This window comes from Xyrauchen texanus, chromosome 7, assembly GCF_025860055.1.
Source record: "Xyrauchen texanus isolate HMW12.3.18 chromosome 7, RBS_HiC_50CHRs, whole genome shotgun sequence".
Classification (NCBI taxonomy): domain Eukaryota; kingdom Metazoa; phylum Chordata; class Actinopteri; order Cypriniformes; family Catostomidae; genus Xyrauchen; species Xyrauchen texanus.
The window spans coordinates 21,818,567-21,844,146 of record NC_068282.1 but is presented as its reverse complement, the minus strand read 5'-3'; the positions used below and the strand labels follow the sequence as shown (position 1 = coordinate 21,844,146).

At 39.6% G+C, this 25,580-nt stretch overlaps 1 protein-coding gene across 1 annotated transcript in view; it reads right to left on the bottom strand.

Moving 5' to 3' along the window:
• The window catches only part of LOC127646873 (pituitary adenylate cyclase-activating polypeptide type I receptor-like), a 39,047-nt gene extending 19,256 nt beyond the window's left edge, over positions 1–19,791 (bottom strand). The window contains exons 1-2 of the mRNA XM_052130808.1: positions 19,372–19,791; positions 2,999–3,174 (exon numbers count right to left, since the gene is read on the bottom strand). Of these exons, the coding sequence (XP_051986768.1) occupies positions 2,999–3,058 (60 nt within the window). The 5' untranslated portion in view covers positions 3,059–3,174; positions 19,372–19,791. The remainder of the gene's footprint in view (positions 1–2,998; positions 3,175–19,371) is intronic.
• Between the last annotated feature and the right edge of the window lie 5,789 nt (positions 19,792–25,580).

Genomic DNA, 25,580 nt, shown 5'->3' with positions numbered 1-25,580 from the left:
GATGACTTTTACTTATGTAATACATTTGTGTGGTATCTTTACCTTTACTTAAGTATGGAAATAGAGTACTTTTCCCACCACTAACTGTTTGTTGTGACTCACTCCTTCAGTAACCATTATAAAAACTTTCTGTGACTTGAGCCACAGCAGACCATCTATCGGTTCAGACATGATGCAAAAGCCTTTGTTGCCCTCGCGCATCGGTGAGCTTAGGCGCCCAACATCCTGTCGGCAGTTTGTGGTTTGTCCCTCCTCGGACAACTGTCGGTAGGTACTCACTGCTGACTGGGAGACTTGCCCCCACAAGCCTTGCTGTTGAGAGACACTCTGACCCAGTCATCTGCCCATAACAATTTAATTGAATTAAAAATTAAGCCTGAAACGATCTAAACAACCACAAAACACCATCCTTCATCAACAGCATTATTTACAATATCAATGAATCTCAAATAACATACTATGCAAGGATGTTATGGAACATAATAAACTAATCAACATTGAAACCACCCATAATCCTGCTGATTTGATGCCCCTGAGTTTGAGTCACTGAGGTTGTGGTTAGTGTGATAATTGGTCACAGAGCACTGTGCTCCTTGTATGTTACCCTGAAAAAAATGTGCAAAAAAAAAAAAACATGAGCACAGCATTAATATGCATGAGGTCTCTGTCAGCTCTCACCCTGTCTGCATCACAGAACTAATTTCCATCATAAAGAGACAATACAATTCACTCCTACATTATGACAGCAACATTTAAACTGCACACAAACACACAAGAACACAGAACTAGTTTATTCCCATGATGTTTCTTTCTTTCTTTTAATGCTTTTTTTCCTGCAATTTTTTGTCTTCCCCATTATCTTTCTACACCACTTCAAAAGAATAAGACATTCACGCTTATAGAATTAAAATGAAATCATAAAACTCTGTCGTCACTATTTAAATAATTATTTGTTGAATTAAATGACCAAGGTGAGTGTAATGAAACATACCACATGCCATACTGGAAATGGGTAATAGATAAAGATTAGTTGTTGTCTGTAGGGAAATTCTTTCTTTTATTCAAGATTACCATGAGAATTACCATAAACACATGAATCAAAATCAAATCTACATACAAATATTAAACTTAAAAAAGAAGACAATTGCTCTGCTAAATAATAACTTTTAGTTTTAGTTTAGACTTCATGATTTATCACATATCAATCACATTTATTATACTATTTTATCACTATTTTAATCATATTTCTGTCAACATAATTTACAGTCAACATAAACATATAAAAAAAAAGAAATCCAAGTTTGAAAAATATCTCCTTTACTTTATTTTGGGGTTTTAATTAGCAACACAAGGATCCTTATTGCACATTAAAAAAAAATATTTTTGTGATTAAGTTTATAAATCACTTCACAAGACTCAATAATTTCAAATGATGATTAAGTTGAATTAAAGTTTGAATAATGTTACGTTTCCCTTGTTTTTTTGCTGAACAAAAAATTAGTTTCTGGTAGCCTAGTCATTTCAACATGATCACACTGGAAATCGACATGTAGCTTCCAAAAGTTAATGTATCCAGAAATCAACCAAATACTGTGGAATTTCTGACAAATACTATCCCACATAATACATTGTTGCATCAATTCAATCTTTCTAGCACTACTGATGCAAGCAACCTCTGATTCATAGGTTCTAGTCCAATGTGAACGAGGAAGTAATCACATTCGCATAAACAATGGTAACCACAATTCAGAGGTTGAATTTTCGCTCTAAAATTAAATTTTTACTCATCTGACATTTAGGCTTAGGGTTTGGGTAAGGGAGTAGAGTTAATATGCATTCCTGTTGATTATATTAAATCATAAACCACTAAAAACGCAACTCGCTTTTGGAGCCATTCTGTGAATATCAAAACAACATTTCAAGCTTTGGTCACTAGGGCGCAGTGTTTCAAATTTAGGTAAGCGCAGATCGATTACAGCCGCAGAACTGTTGACCTATTGTTGCCGAATTTACAGTGTAATCAGCTAGGTCATTTCATAGCATTTTGTTTTAGTCTTTGTTTTTTTTTTTTTACTATAAGTTATTGTTGAGAAAAAAGATTAATATGTTTAAAGTAGTTTTTAAAAATGTAAACAAAACTGATCATCTAACAGATAAAACCATAATTAAAACCGCTAACTGAGACAGAACAGGAGTATAACCTTTGAAAATGTTCCATTGCAATGCCAGTGTCAGATTTTAGTGTTAACAATAAGTGAAATAAAGCAGCATGGCCTTTGCCTTTATGTACTTATTGTACCATAAATATGTTGCCCCTTGGACAGTTTACATTTGGTCTATCTGGTGCCAATGATCATTGGATGCCAGGCACCATCTAAGTGCCAATGAGTATGTGACGTAAATTGCCTGTGAACATTTGTTTCTTGTCAGCTGGAAGCACAGACAGTAGAACAAAGCAAGAATGGTCTTCATGTCAACAAATATGGTTCTTCTCTCCTCAGTTATGAAAGGACAATTATGAAAGCATACCATGTATTAAACTAGCTGTAATTTAGGAAACTATAGTTGCTGCTAGATTTGACAGATTATGTGGATTATTTACAGAATACAATAACAAGAGAAATGTCTGCAAAAAAAGTATATACAAGGGTCTCTTTTCACCACCCAGACCCAATATTTTTTTTATATTTCTCTCTTTCTTGCTCTCTCTATTTCTCCCTCCTTCTCATCCGCTCCCACACTCTCTCTCCCTCTTTGTGCATTAAAAATTTTCAGAATATTTCTTGTGTCTCTCAGGTTGTTCTATCCCATGAGCGCAACCATCTCATTAGCTCTACATAATTCCATTTCACAAAAAGGTGTCTATTTTGCTTTTCAACTTCATCATATTTAAATGAGTGGAATGGCTAAGTAAAATATATCACTTTCATGTATTTCAGGTCCAGTAATCCAATGGATCTGCCTTGTTTATATAACATAAAATATGTGCATAGCTTACCAAGGGGAGAAGGAACAGTGTTAAAAACAGGTGCTGACATTTTCTCACTGTGGAAGCCATTTTGTCTGGAAGCGATTATATCCTGCGATCAGCCAAAGCAGAGATGTGCAACAAAGTGCTAGATGGGAAACAGGTACACTGGAAAACTACTGCAGTTCTTCAAATCATTGTTAGATCTGAAACAAACACACACACACACACACACACACACACACACACACACACACACACACGTTAGTGTGGCTATCCTTATGAGCACTCTCCATAGACATAGACAAGTTTTTTTGAATTATTGGAACACTAGAAATGTCCTCATAATACCCTTGTAATTACCAGTTTGTAACTTAAAAAGTTACAAGACTCCTTTATTGATATTACAATAATACAGGCTTTATTGGTCTTTCTTCTTATACAAACAACAGGTATTAAACAGCACATACACTTTTCAAATGAACAACATTTCTGGTTATTTTATGTAAAATTCTGAATTCCATTTCATCTGCAATAAAGAAAGCAAACATCACTTGATCTGCCGTGACTGGTGTAGATTCAGCAGGATATGAGAAGTGCAAGTGTCTGACTTTACGGCTCTATTTTTTCACCTCCTCCCATGACATCAACTGGCAAATCTTGTCGATCGGCAAATCGAGATGCAGTTCAAATCGAACACATCTAATTTTTAAAGATATGGCCAGTAGAAGTAGGAATGCCCACAGGTGACTTCAGAGGACAGACGCTAGCGACATCAAGTGATAAAGTCGCTGCATGTGTGTATGGGGCTTTAGATTCTCTATAATATAATGGAGCGTGAATCCAAATCCAGATTATAAGCACTTTTTCCATGCATGTCAAAGAAATATGCTTGAAATTCACAAAATAATGTAAATCCATATTTATATTCTTCTAATTCATTGCATACAGTCCGCATACTGTACAATACCAACTTCTTATGTCTGTGATGTCTTTGTTTATATCGCTGGTGCTTGACAGGAAATGAATGATATAATAGGAGTCAGACAATGCTGGAGAAGAAACTTACAATTAAATTGACCCAGTTTACCCAGCCCAATAGTGTTTTGCACATGGAATTTTTCCAAACTCATCTGTGCCTAGCCAGTGGTGAATTCTCAGGGCCAGCAAAGACTTCTCTGCTGGCCTAACATGCCAGATAAATACATATATTTCATCCTTTCATTCTCAATCGCTTTCCACTCTTAAATAATCTACAAACAAATAGAGAAAAGGTTTCAATCTAAAGGAAATGTTATCCAGTCAGAATTTATTCCTTGATGCTTACAAGCAAAGTGTGACAACTGTTTCACAAATCACATGCTGAGACTGAGCTACACCACTCAGGCCTTCAGAATTTCTTCAGAATCCCTTAACAATGCAAATGAATAAGCATCTAAAGTCAGATTGTCAGAATAATCAGCCAATCAGATTGATTTATTCGTTTTTGTGGTTGTGGTCTTTAGGATATTTCCCGGTCGAGGCCTTCTAGCTGGCCTTGAATTACGCAATCACGCTTTAAGTGATGTACGTAATTTGAAAGCGAAGAGCTCGAGGTCTTGCAAATGAGTCGACTGTCATTACTGCTGCTATCAAAATTGAGAAAGAGATCCTTATGGATTTAAAAGACTGAGATGTTCTGTATGACCGTGTGATACCATGCTTAATTTATTAATCAGGAAAGGAGGGCTGATTTTCACTTCAAGTAAATTGGTAATTGATTTTTGCATTGTTATTGCAACATCATGAGTTTTCAAAGTGTACTGTAAGTTAGGCTGCTTAAGAATTCAGTGTTGGATCAAGTTTTGAAAAGTTTTGATTTTACAACATCCTACTGGGAAAAGTGTAATGGAATCCATCTTGAAGTGAGAATTAAAACTTGTAAGCACATGCAGAAATTCTCAACTTCAAGCCGAGATGTAGGTGCATGATGTCACACAAACATGTCGACACTCAGGGAGATATACAAAGTAAGTGATAAACATTCACTTTATTAAGTAATATCAATTCCACATTACATGATATTAAAGCTTGTTTAACAAACGCCAGCAGAAACAGGTGTATAGAACATTATAATCTCTTTTTATAATCGTACACCTGAAGCACAAATGCTAGAGTTGTAGCATTGTTTATCAGTTGGGTTGCTAGGACACATCTCTAATGAGAGTCAAACCCCTGCTAAGCTAACGGGAGGGTTGCAGATATGAATATCGGGGAATGGAATGCATTTATGGTCTGAGATATCAAGAAGGAATATCCCTCATCCAACTAGCATAACCATGTACCCTGATGAAAGTAAATTTATTGCAAGCAACATTTAAATCGCAAATATTATTATATAGATTTTTCCAGGTATTATAGACCTCCTTGGTAGATTCATATGAAAAATTATGATTTTTGAATGTCTTTTCACAATGAAAATTAGTCTTGCTTGAGCATTAAGTGTCATTTCAAGTAATTTCTGTTTTGTGTGTGTGGATGTGTTTTTTTAAATGTCAATTGGTATTATAAATTAGCTGTGACATAATGTATGATGCCCAAAGGCATAGGGTGTCTTATTCATTGTGAAACTGTGTTTTCTTAATGGCATGAATCACACTGAAGGCCTAGACTTTAAATGCACGGCCCACCATTGCTTAGCGCATGTTTGCATGAAATGTTTTTGAGCATGAATTTTGGCCTAGTGCTAGCTCTGTTAAATTAGGGCCCACTAATTCAATGTACGAAACAATTTGGGTGCAATTGAACCCATATTTAATGTCATCTGGGTCATATTTGAATTTTGTTCATGTTATCAAAGATGAGGGCTTAAAACACAACCTGACCATCTTGGAATCCACCTAATTTCACATGCTTCTACCAAGTGACTTTGCACCAATATACCATAGTTTATTTGGATGTACAGCCTTTGACATCACCAACAAAAGATATGGGAAGAATTTTCTTCTTCCTTTAATTAAGCCTTTTTATTGAACTACGCTCAATTAAACATTAAAGTTAGTTTAATTTTATTACGTGTTTTTATCATTATCATTGCTTTTTCCCTGCTGTCCACGAGCCAATCCGAACAGACGTGCAAACCATTTTTGGGTCATGAACCCAACAGATGAGAACCATTGATATCTTATTAGTACTGTGTGTAGATTCACCATATATATGTGTGTGTGTGTGTGTGTGTGTGTGTGTGTGTGTGTGTGTGTGTGTGTGTGTGTGTGTGTGTGTGTGTGAGACAGCCACTTACACGTACGCCAGTCACATACATGTGTGGAGCAGAGGAGATATGATTGTGGTTAATTTGTTTATCTGAAAGCCATGTATCATTGACCACAGCCTATTGATGCAACTTGGGCAACTGCACAGAGCTTGCTTGGGGTATAATTGCTGATTAAATTCTGTTCAGCACAAGCACCAATCTCATAAAGGCAGGGAGGAGGAAGGAGGTCTGAGGGGGACTTTGGTACTCTCAGATGGGAAAATGAATGAGATAAAGCGAGTATAAGTGTGATGGATGGATGAAAGGATAGATAGTTGGATGGAGGGCTGGAGGGAGGAACAGAATTGAACAGCTGCTGTGGAAACTGCTCTTGCTGTAATTAGGGAGTATAGTGAAACTGACTGACTGAGAACTCCCCCAGCTATGCCTCAAGAGCTCAAAGAGACATGCTAGGCAAGGAGTATGTTGTTCACAGTTACAAGCAGGCACGCACTTGCACACAAACTTACCACAGCCAACAGTGACATTAAGTTTTCATGCAGTAATACAACATATAACACAAAACAAATGTGCACTCTCTTAACCATTGAGCAGCTCAAATTAAAAAGGGAAAACATGCAGGCCAATGCCAAAGAATACCCTATAAGGGCAAAGCTGGGTTTTCTTACCCCATTCATTGAGTGAAGTGCTAACAAAAGCCAACCAACTGTCAAAACATTCTAAGAAAAATGCGTGGGGGAAAATCCTTTTTATAATAACAATGGATGTCATCTCTGCAGAGTGCATTTGTGTGTGTGTGTGTGTGTGTGTGTGTGTGTGTGTGTGTGTAACCATGTTTATACTACATTGTGGAGACCAGATGTCCCCCACAAGGATAGTAAAACCCAAGAAATCCTACCTTGTGGGGACCAAACGATGTTTTTTGAAAATGTAAAAATGTTAATGTTTCTTTGAGGGTTAGGTTTAGGGGTAGTGTTATGGTTAGGGGATTGAAATTATCATTAGATCTGTATAAAACCCGTAAAATCTATAAAGTCTATGGAGAGTCCCCACAATGATATACAAACATTGTATGAGAATGTGTTTGTGTGTGCAAACATTTCCACCACCTTTGAAGTGTGGCTATGGGACTCACAGAGTGATAGTATGGCAGTTTTTGCACATGTGTGTACGTGTTAACATTCCAGAGTGTATACTCAAGCTTTCAGAGGCCACATGGAGGCTGCATGCCTAAACACTTTCCCTTTGCACACTCCACAGTGCACATATGCCACAGAAAATCCTCTCCATTGAAGGGCATGTCTTCACAATTAAGTATAATTAATTATACAGAACATTGGTGAGACAACCTATTTGATGCAACAGAGAGGCTGTTTCAAATAAAATATATAAATTTTGACACAAAAGATGGCTGAATCACATTTACCAAAGCAATTTGTGTTAAGTTGTATGTGGTCTGTTTGCTATTTGAAGGGTAAACAACACTAACAGCTTGGCATGTTGAAGGACATACTTTAGGGACAGGTGGTGGCACTACATTGCTCATGTGACGGATTAAGCACCATGTCTCAAATATTTACCTGACCCTTCAATGGCAACCAAAGCAATTTCACTTCATCCTGGGCACAAATTAGATTTATGTTCAGATACCACTGCAGAAGTAATGACAGAAGGGTCTGAGAGTCTTCTGAGGGTCTAAGGAGATACAGTATGCATTTACAATCTTGAAATTATTATGCCCCTGTTGGTATGATTTGGTAAACATTATGATATGTGCTTTTTATTAGAGTATACACATGTCACTGCATTATTTTGTTTATCAATGGTTCTCTATGCAACTACGTAAACAAATTGAATCATTATTTTCTCACAATGTAGGCTATACCTTTAATGCGTCAATGTTGTTTTAAGCAGAGGTTTAGAGAAAGCACTAGTCAATGATGGAGCCTCATTCACAATATTTATTGTATGGTCTTCTAAACAAATAGAGAAACAGATTTAAATAATTGCATTAAATTAGGCTGTTTTGGTAAACTATTATGCCAAGATTAAATAGTGTAAGATGATTGTACCTGCAATTGTGGAAAAGTGTTCTCTTTGTTCATTTTATCTCTCCTATTTGAATGTTAGATATACAAAATTCATACAAGACAAACACTTTAACTACACAATAAAAATATTGTAATCCATGGGTGTACCTACTCCCTAATATATATATATATATATATATATATATATATATATATATATATATATATATATATATATATATATATATATATATATATACATACACATACATACACACACACACACTCACCTAAAGGATTATTAGGAACACCATACTAATACTGTGTTTGACCCCCTTTCGCCTTCAGAACTGCCTTAATTCTACATAGCATTGATTCAACAAGGTGCTGAAAGCATTCTTTAGAAATGTTGGCCCATATTGATAGGATAGCATCTTGCAGTTGATGGAGATTTGTGGGATGCACATCCAGGGCACAAAGCTCCCGTTCCACCACATCCCAAAGATGCTCTATTGGGTTGAGATCTGGTGACTGTGGGGGCCATTTTAGTACAGTGAACTCATTGTCATGTTCAAGAAACCAATTTGAAATGATTCGAGCTTTGTGACATGGTGCATTATCCTGCTGGAAGTAGCCATCAGAGGATGGGTACATGGTGGCCATAAAGGGATGGACATGGACAGAAACAATGCTCAGATAGGCCGTGGCATTTAAACGATGCCCAATTGGCACTAAGGGGCCTAAAGTGTGCCAAGAAAACATCCCCCACACCATTACACCACCACCACCACCAGCCTGCACAGTGGTAACAAGGCATGATGGATCCATGTTCTCATTCTGTTTACACCAAATTCTGACTCTACCATCTGAATGTCTCAACAGAAATCGAGACTCATCAGACCAGGCAACATTTTTCCAGTCTTCAACTGTCCAATTTTGGTGAGCTCTTGCAAATTGTAGCCTCTTTTTCCTATTTGTAGTGGAGATGAGTGGTACCCGGTGGGGTCTTCTGCTGTTGTAGCCCATCCGCCTCAAGGTTGTGCGTGTTGTGGCTTCACAAATGCTTTGCTGCATACCTCGGTTGTAACGAGTGGTTATTTCAGGCAAAGTTGCTCTTCTATCAGCTTGAATCAGTCGGCCCATTCTCCTCTGACCTCTAGCATCAACAAGGCATTTTCAGCCCACAGGACTGCCACATACTGGATGTTTTTCCCTTTTCACACCATTCTTTGTAAACCCTAGAAATGGTTGTGCGTGAAAATCCCAGTAACTGAGCAGATTGTGAAATACTCAGACCGGCCCGTCTGGCACCAACAACCATGCCACGCTCAAAATTGCTTAAATCACCTTTCTTTCCCATTCTGACATTCAGTTTGGAGTTTAGGAGATTGTCTTGACCAGGACCACACCCCTAAATGCATTGAAGCAACTGCCATGTGATTGGTTGATTTAGATAATTGCATTAATGAGAAATTGAACAGGTGTTCCTAATAATCCTTTAGGTGAGTGTATATATATATATATTAGGGCTGTCAATTTAACACATTAATTCAGTGCGATTAATTTGACAAAAAACAACGCGTTAAAAAATTTATGCAATTAATCGCAATGCCCCTGAACTGTAATAAGGAGGATTCCTGAGAAATGCAAGCTTGTAATACCACCTGTTTACTCCAGAGGGCAGTAAGTGAAATTTCAGCTGTTTGAGCAACACGCAGTTTATACAGTGAAGAAAACAACAATCCAGCAGGAGCACAACACAAACGTGCGTTACGTTCAAAACACTTGAAGGAGCGCAAATGCAAACTAAAGGATCTCAAGATGTGTTTAAAGATTGAGAAATAAACTATATTTAACTTGACACAGTGACCTAAACATTTTATGTTTATGACGCAACACACCAGAGACCTCCTCCTTTCCATTATTTCCTTTACAACATTATAGATGTTTCTTGAAAAACATTTTTAAAGCAATTTTCATGAAAAACTAACTTCTGCATTTTTACTGAGAGTCTTTTCTGCAGTCAAAAGTTTAATTAAATGGCTCTGAAACTGTATGATGTTGTCTAAAGTTTGTCCTGGCTAAGACAATGTCATATTGAGGAGCATTGTAGTAATAGTATTACCTTGAAAAAGCACTGGAAAATACATAATTTTAATTTAGCTGATCTAAAAAGCCAAATGATCAAATTCCAGAAACTCAACACATACGGTAAAAAATTATGCTAAATAATGATTCTGGGAAATGAAGTGCAGGAGAAAACTTCAAAATAAGAGTCATTGAACACGGTGGAGACAAACTGTGAAATTACCCCCTCTCCTATAAAGGGTGACTCCTGGCATCCCAAGACGGATGATGGTAGGGAAACACAGAAGAAGTATCCCAGGAGGATGATCCGGGGGCCTAGGGGACGGTTTCAGGTATGGGAATGGATCCGGGGGTCTAGGGGGCGGCCACAGGCAGGGACTGGGTCTGGAGGCCTGGGAAGTGGCCACAGAGCAGGGACTGGGTCTGGAGGCCTGGGAAGTGGCCACAGAGCAGGGACTGGGTCTGGAGGCAGAACCGCTGAAGGAGGAGACTCTGGGGAACAGGCAGATCCACAGAAGACACAGAGGACGGAGCCGAGGTAGAGTTCGAGGGTGGAGCCGAGGGAGGAGCCAACGAAGGCGGAGTCGTGGAAGACTCGAGGGGCAGAGCCTAGGGAGGCGGAGCCGAGGGTGGCAGAGTTGCGAGAGGCTCGAGGAGCAGATCCATGGAAGGAGCACTGAGAGGCTCGAGGTGTGGAGCCGTGAGAGGCTTGATGGGTGGAGACGTAGAAGGCAGAGCCATGGAAGTCTTTGGATGCGAAGCCATGGAAGGCGCAGCCATGAGAGACTCGGGGCTGGGAGTTGTTGAGGATTCTGGGGGTGGAGCCATGGAAGGCAGAGCCACGGGAGGTGGAGCCATGGAAGGAGCCGTGGGGGCGAAGCCGTGGAAGACTCTGGGGGGCGAAGCCGTGGAAGACTCTGGGGGGCGAAGCCGTGGAAGACTCTGGGGGGCGAAGCCGTGGAAGACTCTGCCTTGAGAGGCTTGGGGCTGAGAGCAGTGGTCGTGAGCACTGGCAGAGACCTGGGCTACAGTTGCTGGCTCTTGGAACGTGACAGGCGTGGGCACTGGCTCTTGGACCGTGGGCGCTACCGCTGACTGTGGCAGGGAATCGACCACCGGAAACATGATAGGATGAGCCCCCACCAAAAAATTATTTAGAGGAGTTGAATGGAGTAGAATTACCTTGGAGACAGAGGGCAAGGAAGGAGTCGTGGAAGCTGGGGCCGAGGAAGGCTTGAAGTTGTCCTCTGTGGGAGGAGATTCAAAGTCCACACCCACAGTGAATGGGGAGCCGAAGTTGCACAGGGTCCAGTGAGGACCCGCTGGAGGCATACGCTCCTTCAACGCACTATTCAGACCAGCTCTGAAGAAATAGACCAGAGAGTGGTCCTCATAGTGCACCAAATTTGCAAGATGGAGGAACTCATGCACGTGATCCTCAACTGGATGATATCCTTGTTCGAGGAGGAGGATTTGAGCGGCTGGTATATCCATTTTTTAGGTCAGTCCTTCTGTAACGTTTGGTGTGCTGAAGTGGAACAGAGGAGACGCAGGAGTAGAAACTATACATCATTTAATTATATTAACTGGTGTAGATCAAATGCTGGAATGGAAACAAATGCTAACATCAAACATTACCATTCAAATATCACAATTCAAAGACTGACAATAACTTAACAAAACTATAGGGTATATATACACTTGGAAACTTAATGAGGGAAGGACACACAGGTGGGGATAACGATGGAGTGATTAGGGCAGTGGATTCTGGGAAATGTAGTGCAGGGGAAAACTTCAAAATAAGAGTCCTTGAACAAGGTGGAGACACATTTTTCTACACTGAAAATGCTGGAACTGCTCTGAACTAAATTCATGTAGGACCTAAAAAGCTGTGAAATAATGACAGAAGGAATGAATAAAGCATGGTCTTCAGTGTAAAGTAATTCAGTAATTAAACATTATATTTAAATTGGGATCACCGCAATAATTACTAGAAAAAGTTTCCAAAATTCTCTTCTAATTGACAGATTCGTCCAAATCTGAGAAGAATCCTTAAAGTGATTGTTCAGCCTTTAATAAATATGATACAATCATTTCCCTGCCCTCATGTTCTTCCAACCCCGTGAAACCAAAATTATTTTAGACAGAATGTTAGGAACTGACAGTCATCATTCCCGTTCAAAATATGGAGGTAAAAAAATACATGCAGTGAAAAAAATTATGATTCAGGCTAGTATTATGTCTAATATCACCTTAAAGGAATAATTTCCCCAAAATTGAAAATGTTTGTATCATTTACACACCCCAACGCCATCCCAGATGCGTGTTTTTTCTTCTTCTGCTGAACACAAAGATTTTTAGAAGAATATATCAGCTCTGTTGGTTCTTAGAATGTAAGTGAATGATGAACTAAACTTTGAAGCTCAGAAAGCACATAAAGGCAGCATTTAGGAATCGTCTTCAGAAGAGATCTGATAATTGTGGGTGAGAAATGGATCAATATTTAAATCATTTTTATTAATAAATCTTCTTGTGTTTTTGGTGAACCAATTCTTTGTGCATATCACCACCTACTGGGCAGGGAGGAGAATTAATAATAAAAAAGGACTTTATATATTATATGGTTATAGATATGTTTCTCACCCATCATATTGCTTCTGAAAATCACTGGAGTCATATAGATTACTTTTATGTGCTTTCTGGAGTTTCAAAGTTCTGGTCACCATTCACTTGCATTGTGTGGGTCAACAGAGTTGAGATATTCTTCTAAAAATGTTAATTTGTATTCTGCAGAAGAAAGAAAGTCTTACACTTTCCTTTAATTTGATGCATGGAAGAAATAATTCATGGTTCCCCTTCAGTCATTCAACGTTGTGTCAAATGTAATGACACAAGGAGTCTTTCTTGAGAGCCTTGTATACCTCCGAAATTGAGAAAAGGCCAATGAGAAATTGGCAGACAGAATTTGCATGTCCCGCCCCCATACATACAGATTTAAAGGGAAGCTGGCGTGCGTCTGTCAATCAGATTTTTTCTTCAGAGCTGAGCAGTTGTGCAGCTGCAAACTGAATCTCAAAACTGTTCCACTCACCTCTGTTGGCGAAGCACTACTGTTGGATCTACGGCGCATAACCAGCGGCTTTCTCCTTCTCTGCACACTGTGCAGTCCATGCCCCTGGGCGCTTCAACAGCGCTTCTCTCTAAAAGAGTGTTTCCTCATAAAAGAGTTTGTTTCTCTAAGAGTTTACACAAAGAGCAATACACAGCAGGCGTTGAACGTCCTTATCAGGACGCATCTTTTTATCGCACTGAGGCAGTGTTTGTGGATGGTTCATGTACTCACTGCGAGAACATGACCATAGCAGCAGTCGAGGCTTTCATTCCTCAAGGTGAATGTCACTTTAGCCGCCCCACCGCGTTGCTCCATCCTCCCACGGGATTGAAGACGACCCGGATGGCGATGGAGGCCATTTGGGGATGGCAGCGGTCTTGGTTTACCGGGTAAATTCCCACGAACCACCCACCCCCCGGCACGCTCGCTTGCTTCCGTCCGGGCTCAAGGTCAGTGCAGCTCGCCTCACGGCCAGCCTGCATTCTCCCTCGAGAACCCTGAATTGGATGATGATGCGCGCTGCATCGGATAGCGTTCAGGCATCTGATGCAGAGGACTCGACTGGGCTGCCACCTTCGGGTCAGCCCGCCCAGTCTGAGGCTGACGCACAGATGGCCTACATGCTTGCCCGGGCTGCCATGAGTGTGGGCTTCGACTGGAACCCTCCATCCTCCCCACAGCCTTCACGGCTTGACGATTGGTACCTCAGGTCAGGGCGCCACTCCCTCTCACGCTCCTTGCAACAGCACCTCCCTAGCAAATTCCCCTGAGGAAGGACCTTCTTTCTGGCACCCTCTGGCATCCACGCCCAGACCTCTGGAACCTCCACGTCTGGCCCCTGGATGGGACATGGAAGATCTGAGTGACCTACCACCTGCAGTCGTAGACACGATCAACAAAGCCAGAGCTCCATCTACCAGGCAGCTTTACACCCTAAAGTGGCACTTGTTTGCAAATTGGTATTCTTCCCGGTCTGAAGACCCACAGAGATGCACAGTTCGGTCAGTGCTTTCAATCCAGTAAGAGAGGTTGGAGGGGAGGCTGTCCCCCTCCATCTTGAAGGTGTATTTAGCCGCTATCGCGGCCCACCATCCCTGGGTAAGCACGACTTGATCATCAGGTTCCTTTGAGGTGCCAAGAGGCTGAAGCCTTCCCTGCCAAGCCAGTTCACCTCCTGGGATCTCTCAGTGGTCCTCTCGGGCCTTCAGAGACCCCATTTCAATGCACTGCCCCACAGCCTTTTCGTTGCTGTAGCCGGTACATGCTTTGCGTATGTATCTGGACCGCACGCAGAGCTTTAGCTGTTCTGAGCAGCTCTTTGTCTGCTTCGGCAGAAGGCAGAATGGGAACGCCGTCTCCAAACAGAGGTTAGCTCACTGGGTCGCTGACCAGACCCAGGCTGTGCCCGCCCCCTTGTGGATTTGAGCACACTCAGCGAGAAGTGTGGCATCCTCGTGGGCACTGGCCAGTGGCACCTCCCTAGCAGACATCTGCAGCGGGCTGGGCAACACCCAACATTTTTAGAGATTTTACAATCTCAGGGTTGAGTCGGTCTCGTCAAGTGTTTTGTCAGGTCCGAGCCGGTAGAACTCGGTAATGCGGAACAGCTGATTCAGTGGAGGAATTCGTGACCAGACCCACTATGAGCTGCAAGTGCTCTCTACTGGGGTAAGGCTCCACAGGCTTAATTACCTCTTCAGGCAACTCCCTTTGATGTGTTTTCCACAGTACAGTCACCCTGTTGGTGGACCCGCATCTCCCTTGGGTAGTCCTCCTGCCCCCGGTTGCTGTGTTGTAGAGCTCCTCCATCATCAGGTAGGACCTACCGCCGCGCCACTCACGTGTAGCTTGACAACCCATGTGGTGTATTGGCCACATATCACCCTAGTCTGGGTAGGATGTGGTCTCCGCAGGGTCTTTTCCCCCTGAAAGAATAGGACCGGGAAAGATTGCCTTCCCCGACGCATTTTATAGCGTTAAGATAGCCCCAGACACTTTACACTCTATGTGAGAAACATAGAGAGAGAAAAGGCCATGGCTGGCTGGCTTGCTCACATGTTGGTCATGTAGCGCCTGTTCCCCCCTTAGGGATGCTGGGAACCCAAGTCCTGTAAATTACACCTTTTTCTGGGGGCGTTGAGGAGGTGTACATGCGGCCGATAAAGTTGTTTCTTGCACGCCGCAGCTTGCTTGCACCTGTGTCAGCAGTCCACATAACACGGTCTAGTGCATGGCGCTTTGAAATGAGACCACTTGTGTCACTACATTCGACACAACGTCGAGTGAGTGATAGAATTGAAACGTCATGGTTACTGTTGTAACCTCCGTTCCCTGATGGAGGGAACGAGATGTTCTGTCCCCTTTGCCACGATATCTTATTCTCGGCTCCTCAGTGCAAAAACCTGACTGACAGACGCACGCCCGCTTTATACCCGTATGTCCGGGGGAGGGACATGCAAATTATGTCTGCCAAATTATCATTGGCCTTTTCTCAAGTTCAGAGGTACTCAAGGCAATCAAGAAGGACCCCTTGTGTCCCTATATTCGACACAATGTCTCGTTCCCTCCATCAGGGAACGGAGGTTACAACAGTAACCGTGAAGTTTTGGAAAAGCATGGTGGTGAATGATGACAATTTCCATTATTAACAATAATATTAATAATAGATTTATTATTGTTATTAATAATAATCATTCTGTAATGCATGTTAAATGGGTATCATGTACTGGAATATAGGAGAGCAAACCACTACGTTATATGCTAAAGTAACTAGTTACTCTATACTTGAGTATTCTTTTAATTGGATACTTTCTTACTCTTACTCAAGTATTGAGTTCTTACCACTCTCCAAATTACTTTGCAGAGGTAATAAGACATGTCAGTCCGACTAACTGACAACCCTGGTTTTTACTCCCACACTAAAATCTATCACAGGCTCCCACAACCTAAAGATCTCAAATTGTTGCAAGTTTCAAATGTTGCTGTTATAAATTTAGATCTGCCCTGCTCCACTAGTGGAGTGGACATCACTATTCTGTGATACAAAGTAATTTGTCAAAACTTTAATTTTCAATATAGAAATATAGAAGAAAATGTCTTAGTGAGAGAAAAGAAAAATCCGCTCAAAGCATGCAAAGTGATATGCAGTGGATAATTCAATTTTTATCCTTGAGGATGGATCAAATCTGTCTCATAAGTCATAAGATGGATCTCTGCCCTCATTTTACACTGAATATACTTCATAAATCTCATTAGAGTGTTAATACCACACCAGGCTGACCAATCATGAACTAAATCACAATTATAATCTGCACATCTATATTTAGATGGTCAATTTTTGTTTGAAGAAGAACGAGGTGAGTTACAATTAGTATATCATGTAGACAAATTTCTGTCTTTTATCACTGAATGAATATACATGTGTAAATAAGGAGTTAGGAAAGTTGGAGAACCTCTTCTCTCTCCTCTCTTTATTTCCTTCTCTCTTTCTTATTATAAATCACAAGGGAATGCATGGGGTGACTTCAATTACTGTACCGTGAGCCCCAAGGTGGCTAGAGTGATTTGTTATTATTAAAGCAGCAATTTGGTGTGTATGTGTGTGTGTGTTTGATACAAGCAAAAATAATTTAAATACGTTGTCAACAGTAGAACAACAAAATGTGAATGTAGAATTTATGAGTTGGGCTGTCACAAAGCAAAGAGAACAAACAAAATGTGTGTATGCATGTTTGAGTATGCGTATGCCCTTATCTGTTAGTGTGTGTGGTTGTACAGTATATGGGAGTCACACCCTACAATACATACACATTGAATTAGAGAGTCAGTATTCCATAGAGAAATCTGATATTTGGCCATAAATTAACATACATATTAAAGTATAGTTCAAATATTTGTGCATATGTGTGCATATTAACATTCCACTATTATTTTGGAAAATTACATAAAATGCATCTATAAAAAGGGCATTTTTTGTTGTATTGAAATGTAAGTAACATGTAAGTACATATATGTGACATTGAGTTAAACCCATACTAAAACATATGTGTTTGACATACATTGCCATGTATAAGATCTATGTATCCACTTTATTTTGCAGGGTGCATTTATTCCCATTGCCACAACCCATGCATTTTGAAATATTTGGTAGATCAAAATGTACATGCATCTTTTTTTTTAGCTGCATTTAAGCCCTCCATTACAATGAATTTAACTGTCTTGCAACAAATTAACAGTGATGACGAACGTGCAAACAACTCGAGCAGTTATTCTCGGATCATCTCACATGCATAAAGATACAGGCCTATATGAGACATGTAGAAAATATGCAGAAAGTATAGACCAATAATTGATGGTGTCTAACATTGATGCCATAATCGATTAAAACTGCAATTTGTCTTAAATGCCAAATGGACTCAGAAAGGCCTGTTGTTCTTGCGTCCTGCCTCTTTATGAGAGGTGTGAATCTGGATTTTAATCTCAATGTCAAACACACATATAAACCCTTTTTTATATTTTACTCTAATATGCAGTAATTAGAGGTGAGAGTGGTTGGAACAGAATTCCATGTGGCAGGTGAAAACAAATGTGGTATTTAATGGTGCACTAGCATAGGCCTATAGAATTAAACTGAATCAGAAATTCTAAACAGTTTATTAGCTCATGTTAATTTGAGGGGTCCATTTTAAAAAGCAACAAGAATGGAAATGAATTCCGACGTAAGAGTACAAAGGCACTGCAGAGGATATTTTATACACTCCAACACAAACAGGGAGAGGAAGGAAGAGAGACTAATCTCCTTTCACATTGCAATCAAATCAAATCAAAGGTGTGTTTTGCTGAGTGCATTTCAAATGTAGCTCAAGAACTATAAAAATATAAATTCTAAATGTAATCAGGACTTTGCGAGGTCATTCTTGTTTTTCTTTTCAAAAGCACTGGTGAGAAATGTTGATTCAGAGGTGGTGTTTATATCTGAAAGGTGACTTGCAGATGAAATAATAATAATAATAATAAAAAAAAGGAAGAAGAAAAATAAATAGGCTATATTCAACATATTGAACACAATGTATAAACCAAATGCTGTACTTTAAGTAGCCTGTTTGCAATATGTGCAATACGTGAAACGCATTAAATATGAATATATGCCTTATATTTTCCTCTATAATTCGATGCTGACATTTTGTGGCATAATAATCACACTTGGGTGTGGTGTGCGATTTTAATCAGGTATCATTCTATGTATTTATCATAAAGTATTTACAGTCATTGTTTATTAATGAACATATAAACAATAATAATTGTATATATGAAATAGAAATACAGTACAGTGGAAAAAAAGCAGCAACTGTAATGTTGATATGTAGGCTACGTTAACGAGCGCATTTAAAATCACAACACTTTAAGCTGAGTTATTCATGCTTTATAGCTCCTTAATAACATATAGTGTAGCCATACCACCTCCATGCCAGTGATCATTTCTTAAAATTAGACGATGTTGCACGCTGATTTTGTATTTGTCCCTCTTTTTATTTTTCAATACATTTGTTTTTACTATTTATTGCATTTTGCACACTTAACGGCAATTGTTCAATAAAATAATTTGTGTAAACCGCATTATTCCAAGTTGGCTACTTGAACTGCCGACGAACATAAACGCAAAAGAGTAACAAACACCCCATAACACCTCTTGCTATTAAATAGCCTAATATTTCGACCGCCAATGCCATAATTGGTTCGATCAATAAGCCGTCAGTACATTATGTCCATGGGTCTACGAGAGCTACTGATTAATTCAAATTCATTAAAGGTTACACATACGGTTGTTTGAACAGAAAAAAAAGGCGTTTCGAAAAAGAATCTTACACTGGATGGTCACTCAAAGAATGTGCAGTTGTATACAATGAAGCTTGAATCTTACTGTCCCCGCAGGCAGGATGTCTCGCGAAAGGACGTGTCAACACGGTGCAGAATGCAGACTGTCTCGCGCTGTCAGTCACAGACGTTCTAACGGCTGCTGCGCGCGCTGATGCAGAAACATTCCCTCAAGACGCCCCGAAAAACTTGGTGAGTTCAGCAAAGATGTGGGCTCTCTCTCTCTCTCTCTCTCTCTCTCTCTCTCTCTCTGTTCCACGATAAATGAGGTGACAGTTACCTCACATATAAAAGCCAGGGTTTTAACTACTGGACGTAAGGCTATTTAACAACGTAAATTAACGCAGCAAATGTATTTAAATTCTAAGAAGCCCGTTTCACCGATACAAAAAAGCAAACAAAACACAAAACGCGCGTTTATAAATGCCGTATCTGTAGTCTGGAGGTTACTCGCTATTCTCTTTAGTATTGTGTTGTAACACTCCGCTACCGGTTATCCGCGCAGACTCACAATGCTCACTGATATGCGCTGCGCATTTAGATGAACCCCTTAAAATATCCCCAACTCCCGCTCTCTCTCTCATTTTGAGTCCAGTCCATGTACATGTGAAACGTTCCCCACAGATGTACAGCTAAATTGCTTACATTGAGAGTGCAGAATGTCGAAGAGAGTCTTAATTGTCTTGAAACACTTGCTTTGTGGTTAGTGCATTATCCTTTTCTTTTTTGCACACTGATCAGCGAGTTAAAGGATTTCACCATTCAGCTCATGCTTGACCCAAATCCGGAGCCAGCTGCGCTGGAGTAGAGCTACTCCAGAAAACGCCTCAGGACCTTGGACAGCAGCCGATGAAACCTAGCATAATTTCATCGATCTTGTTACGTCACCCATAGAGCGTTGGAAGAAAGCCCGTGGTTAATCAAATGCCCGTACAATTTCAAAATTGTGTGGGGAGTGCAAAATAGTCTACAGCTACTGTCCAAGTCCAAGTAACTGTCCAATATTTCTTGCTTTAGCCTAGTCCAAACAAACTTCAAAATAGTTTCTAAATACATAAGTAGGCTACTATAAGTCATTCTGGAAATGTCTTAAATCTAATACATTTAAATGCAGATTTTAAATCTTTACAAATTAATTAACTAAAATAAAATCTGTGTGGAACTACGTGGTGGCATTGTGGGTTAAAGCACAGAACTGGTAAGCAGAAGGTTGCCGGTTCAATCCCCACAGCCACCACCATTGTGGTCTTGAGCAAGGCACTTAAATCCATGTTGCTCAGGGGGGATTGTCCCTGTAATAAATGCACTGTAAGTTGCTTTGGATAAAAGCATCTTCCAAATGCATAAATGTAACTACTTCTATGGTTAACAATACAATTTAATAACAATGTAAGTAAACAAACTGCTGCTCTATTCAGTTTGAAATGGATTAGAATGTCGATTGAACTAAGAAAGTAAAGTTTACTAAAAAAAAAAATCTCTCTCAAGTTGGCAACTTAAAATATGAAGGCAGAATGAGCACTTACTTTTATAAGATGAAACAACAACATTTACAGTGTACTTCTACCCGATTGTTTGTGTAGCATAATGTAATCAGCTTGATTTAGTGATGTTAAAGTTCATAAAGTAAATATCCCGGTTTCAAAGTTAAGTTCAATTTTCAGCATTTGTGACAAAACGTTGATTCAAACTAAAATTTATTTCGACTCATCCCTCCTTTTCTTTTAAAAAACAAAATCTGAGTTACAGTAATGCACTTACTATTAACGTTAATGGGGCCAAACCATAAATGTTAAAATAGTTACTTTTTTAAAAGTATAGCCACAAGTAGTAAATAATGTGCATGTTAACATGATTTTAATGTGATACAATCACTTACCAGCCATTTCTGTGCAAAGTAATATCCAAAGAAACATCCCCTTATTGTCCATGTCAGTTCATCACATAAATGTAACATGTAGACAGCTACATATTTAAATAACCAGATTTTCTTTTTTTTATTATTCAGGAACAAATAAAATAACAAATACTAATGGGGATAACATAAAAAAAGATGTCAATATATAAAAATGGAGCAAAGAGAATGAAGCCAAATTTAAATGTGTCATCAATCATATGAACAGTTGAAAAGACAGTCAGGCTGGCAAAGCTCTATGCACCCCTATTTGACACCATTCTCTACCGTTTCTACCTTTTCTTTATTGCCTCTTGCATCTCTATATCTCTATTTTTATGAGAAAATATGTCCCTTCTTTCTTGCCCTCCTACATACTGTAGCTATCTAGTGATGAGTAAATTTCCTGCAGTTGCTTCAATACTCAAATGTGTGAAAAAGTCTAGCCAATGCGCGTAGCAAAACACATTTACACTATAAAATATAGAGAAAGATGTCTCTTCTTGGAAGTGACACAGTATGTCAAGTCTGAAAAGTGCAACATTTTCCTTCACCTTCTGACATCTTATGTTCATGCTTCCATCTAAAGCAAGGATGTGTTTCCTATTGGTGCCACTGGCATTTGTGCTTGAAACACACACACACACACACACACACACACACACACACACACACACACACACACACACACACACACACACACACACACACACACACACACACACATTTTAACACTTAAATGCATGAATAAGTCCAACATAATGTGATATGGACTGACACTTAATATCAACCAGTTATCCAACAAGGTCTGATTCTTATTATCTATTACTGTATATTAAAATCCTTTTTTCATTCTTTGCTAAGTTCATTCTGCTGAATTTCCAGCATCAATAGTTAAGTTAGCAGAAGAAATTAATGGATCATTAAGACCCCTTTTGACATCAACTCACATTTTCAAACTTCCTCACCCTCATTTTGTTATTCTTTGTTCCTCTCTCTTTCTCTCTCTCTCGGTCAATGCCCCCACTCAATGAGCTGCATAGACGCTTTCTGAAAAATGCATCTCGGCAATGTGGCTATCATTCCATGCTGCCTCATCGAAAGGTGGAAAATACTATGGCACTGTGTGTGGTTACCACGGTAACAGGTTTTTTGGATGTGAAGAAGCAGAGATCTGGTACCATGGATGGGGGGGGGGGGGGTCTAGTATGAAATCAATAACAAAAGTCAAAAGAGAGTGCTGCTGGGTTCACATAAGACATACTAAAAGGTTTTGCCATTACAACCCTAAAAGGATGAGAGGCCCTATATAGCACACGTTTGGTTACATTACTGAACTTCACGGCTGTTCTTTTTCATATGTGAAAAATGACATTTACTGTACTTGTTATAGTTTCTCTTTCTCCTTTTTTGCAACATGATCAAACAATAAATCAACATGATCCATGTGTTCATTTAACCTGAAATTGACCTCATTCTGCCAAATTACTGGCAAGCGCCATCCCCAATCAGACAATTTTCCATTAATTCAAACATGTTCAATACTTCTGACTTCTGCATTGCGTAGACAACCTCCGAGACACGGGTTCTAGTCCCATGGGAAACAGGATTTAATTGCGTTAACATAAACAACGGTGGATGATTCAGAAGTAGCATTTTCGCTCTAAAATACATTTTTACTTCACTGATGGTTAGGTTTAGGGTTGGGGTTTGAGTTAGGGAGTAGGTTTAATAAAATATGCATTTCTGATGTTAACTGTACTAAACTCAAAATGCAACTTGCTTTATGGTGCCACCATGTGGACATTTCACCTCAACAACACTTCCAGCTTCGGCCACTGGGTGCAGTGGCTTTAATCTCAGTAATCTCAGACCAATTTTAGCGGTACAACTTTTGACCTCCTGTTGCCGAATACACAATGTAAGTCATGGGATAAGTTAAAGAGATATCTTTAGGAAGTGTTATCGAGCTTGAAATCATGATCGCCAAGGAGACTGCGGTCAAGATGGAGCCAACAGTGAAAAGGGTTTTGGTCTGTTCTCAACCAGAACCAACTGGATTTCTTCATAAGACATTGATTAAACCACTGAAGTCTGATGGATTATGTTTATACTGACTCTATCTCCTTTTTGGAGCTTCAGAGGCCTGATCACAATTCACTTGCATTGTATGGACCTACAGAGCTGAGATATTCTTCTAAAAATCTTTGTTTGTGTTCTGCAGAATAAAGAAAGTCATACTTATCTTCGATCAGGGTTTCTCAACCGGTGGGTCACGACCCACAAGTGGGTCGTTGATAATTCTGTAGGGGGTCGCAAGGCTTCAGTGTTCACTAGCACAGCCAATCAGTGGGCTTCACAATAGGCTCATTGCAATACGTGCAAGTGCAACAAAATAATCCGTTAGTAAATGCATTGGCGGCTCAATCGGACTAAAAAGCCTTAACACCTAATCATATAAACGCGCACAGATTGAAACAAAAGTTGTGCATGTAAACATAGCCAGTCCTCCAACGAATCTGATTTTCGAATGTCTTACTTCATTATTGCCGTGGCTTCTAATGCTGTATTTCAACTATCCTATCAAAATAATTTATTATTGCCGCGAAAGGCTCTTATTGGACAAGGTCCTACTCTATTTACATAATGTTACACACACTAGCCCTACCTGCTATGTCAGACCTTATTATTAAATTATACCTGACCAGATTAACACAGAAATTCTCTGATTATTTCCCCAACGACCGAAGAGTTGGGAATGCGTGGATTCGCGATCCTTTTTCAGTAGATCCAAGTGATGTGGATGTTGTACTCCCCATTAATTTGCAAACACAGTTAGTGGAACTTGCATCTGACGGCAGCCTGCAGCTTACTTTTCGCAAAACAGACCTGAGCTCATTCTGGATTCAAACCAGACACGAATATCCTGAACTTGCAGAACGTGCAATGAAGTTTCTCTTGCCATTTAGCACTACCTATCTTTGCGAGTCAGGATTTTCAACAGTGACTGCAACGAAAACAAAAAGCAGGAATAGACTGACAACAGCTAGTTTGTGTGCGACACTACGAGTCGCAATTTCCCAAATTCCACCGCGTCTGGATATGATTATTTCAGAGCGGCAGTCTCAAGTGTCACATTAACGTGAGTAAAAAAAATCAGTTTGCCTCATAGTCTATTGAAAATTTTTCTGTGTTTTTGTGAAATTAATTATAATAAACATAGGCCTACGGAGTAGTAGCCTATATATCTAAGAGGCATTTCAGTTATTGAATTATTTCCAGCCTTAGTGGGTCGTATGACTGGCATACGAAAAAAAAGTGGGTCACAGTAGGCAAAAGGTTGAGAAACCCTGTCTTAGATGGCATAAGGGTATGTAAATGACATTTTTGGGTGAAATATCCCTTTACATTAGGGTTTTTCAGCTTCAGACATATTTATTTGTGGTTTGTTTACAGCCTTAGTGTTTATGAGTGTTCATTCAACACATTAATTGCGTTTGGATTTTGAAGATATGGCTTTTTAACGTATCTTTAAGTCTCCCTTCATCACTTTTCTTCCTCTCATCTGCTTACATTTTGTCAAGCCTCCCAGGGTGAGTGTTGTAGTCAGGTAACCGTGTCTTATAAAATGGCTCATGTTCAGTGGGGTATGGAAGAGCATCTCTATAGCCAAGCCAAATTATGCATGTTTATAAAATTACACACTAATTCACTCCAATATTTTGAGATACAGTATGACGTGCTCATGTTTTCATAGTAGAATTACAAACAGATTGAATAAAATCACAGGATTATGTTATTTTGTTCTATCTATCAATATACATTTAAGAGAAAGAGAGAGAGAGAGAGAGAGAGAGAGAGAGAGAGAGAGAAATCAGATGCAAAAACCCCTCTATCTACACTGGTGTCTGTAAAGAGGTAGCTTAGGTGGAAAACATATGTTGTAGCAGACAGAGACTGCTTATGTTTAAAAATGCAAAAATAATAATCCTTAGCTATCTGTGAGAGTATTGGTGTTGTCATGGAAACCATCTTCCACCTTAAAGCTGGGTTGCGAAGGGTGGGAAAAAGAAGAAAATGGCGGAAGCCATAGTTTGCCAGAGAGGGTTATAGGATTGATGAAAAACGTTGCAATACAGAGATGTATACTAAGGAAGAGAACAAAAAAGGAGAAGAAGTGGTAACAACACCTAATTACTATATAGAATGTATAGTGTAATAGAGATTGTTGTAAACATATACAGTATATTGTTTAGTGAGTGAAAAGAAAGAATTGTTTAATGGAAAAAAATGTCCAAGTGAATAGTGACTGAAGCTGTACTTGTTTGGAACAGTATTAGGGTGAATTTTCATTATTGGGT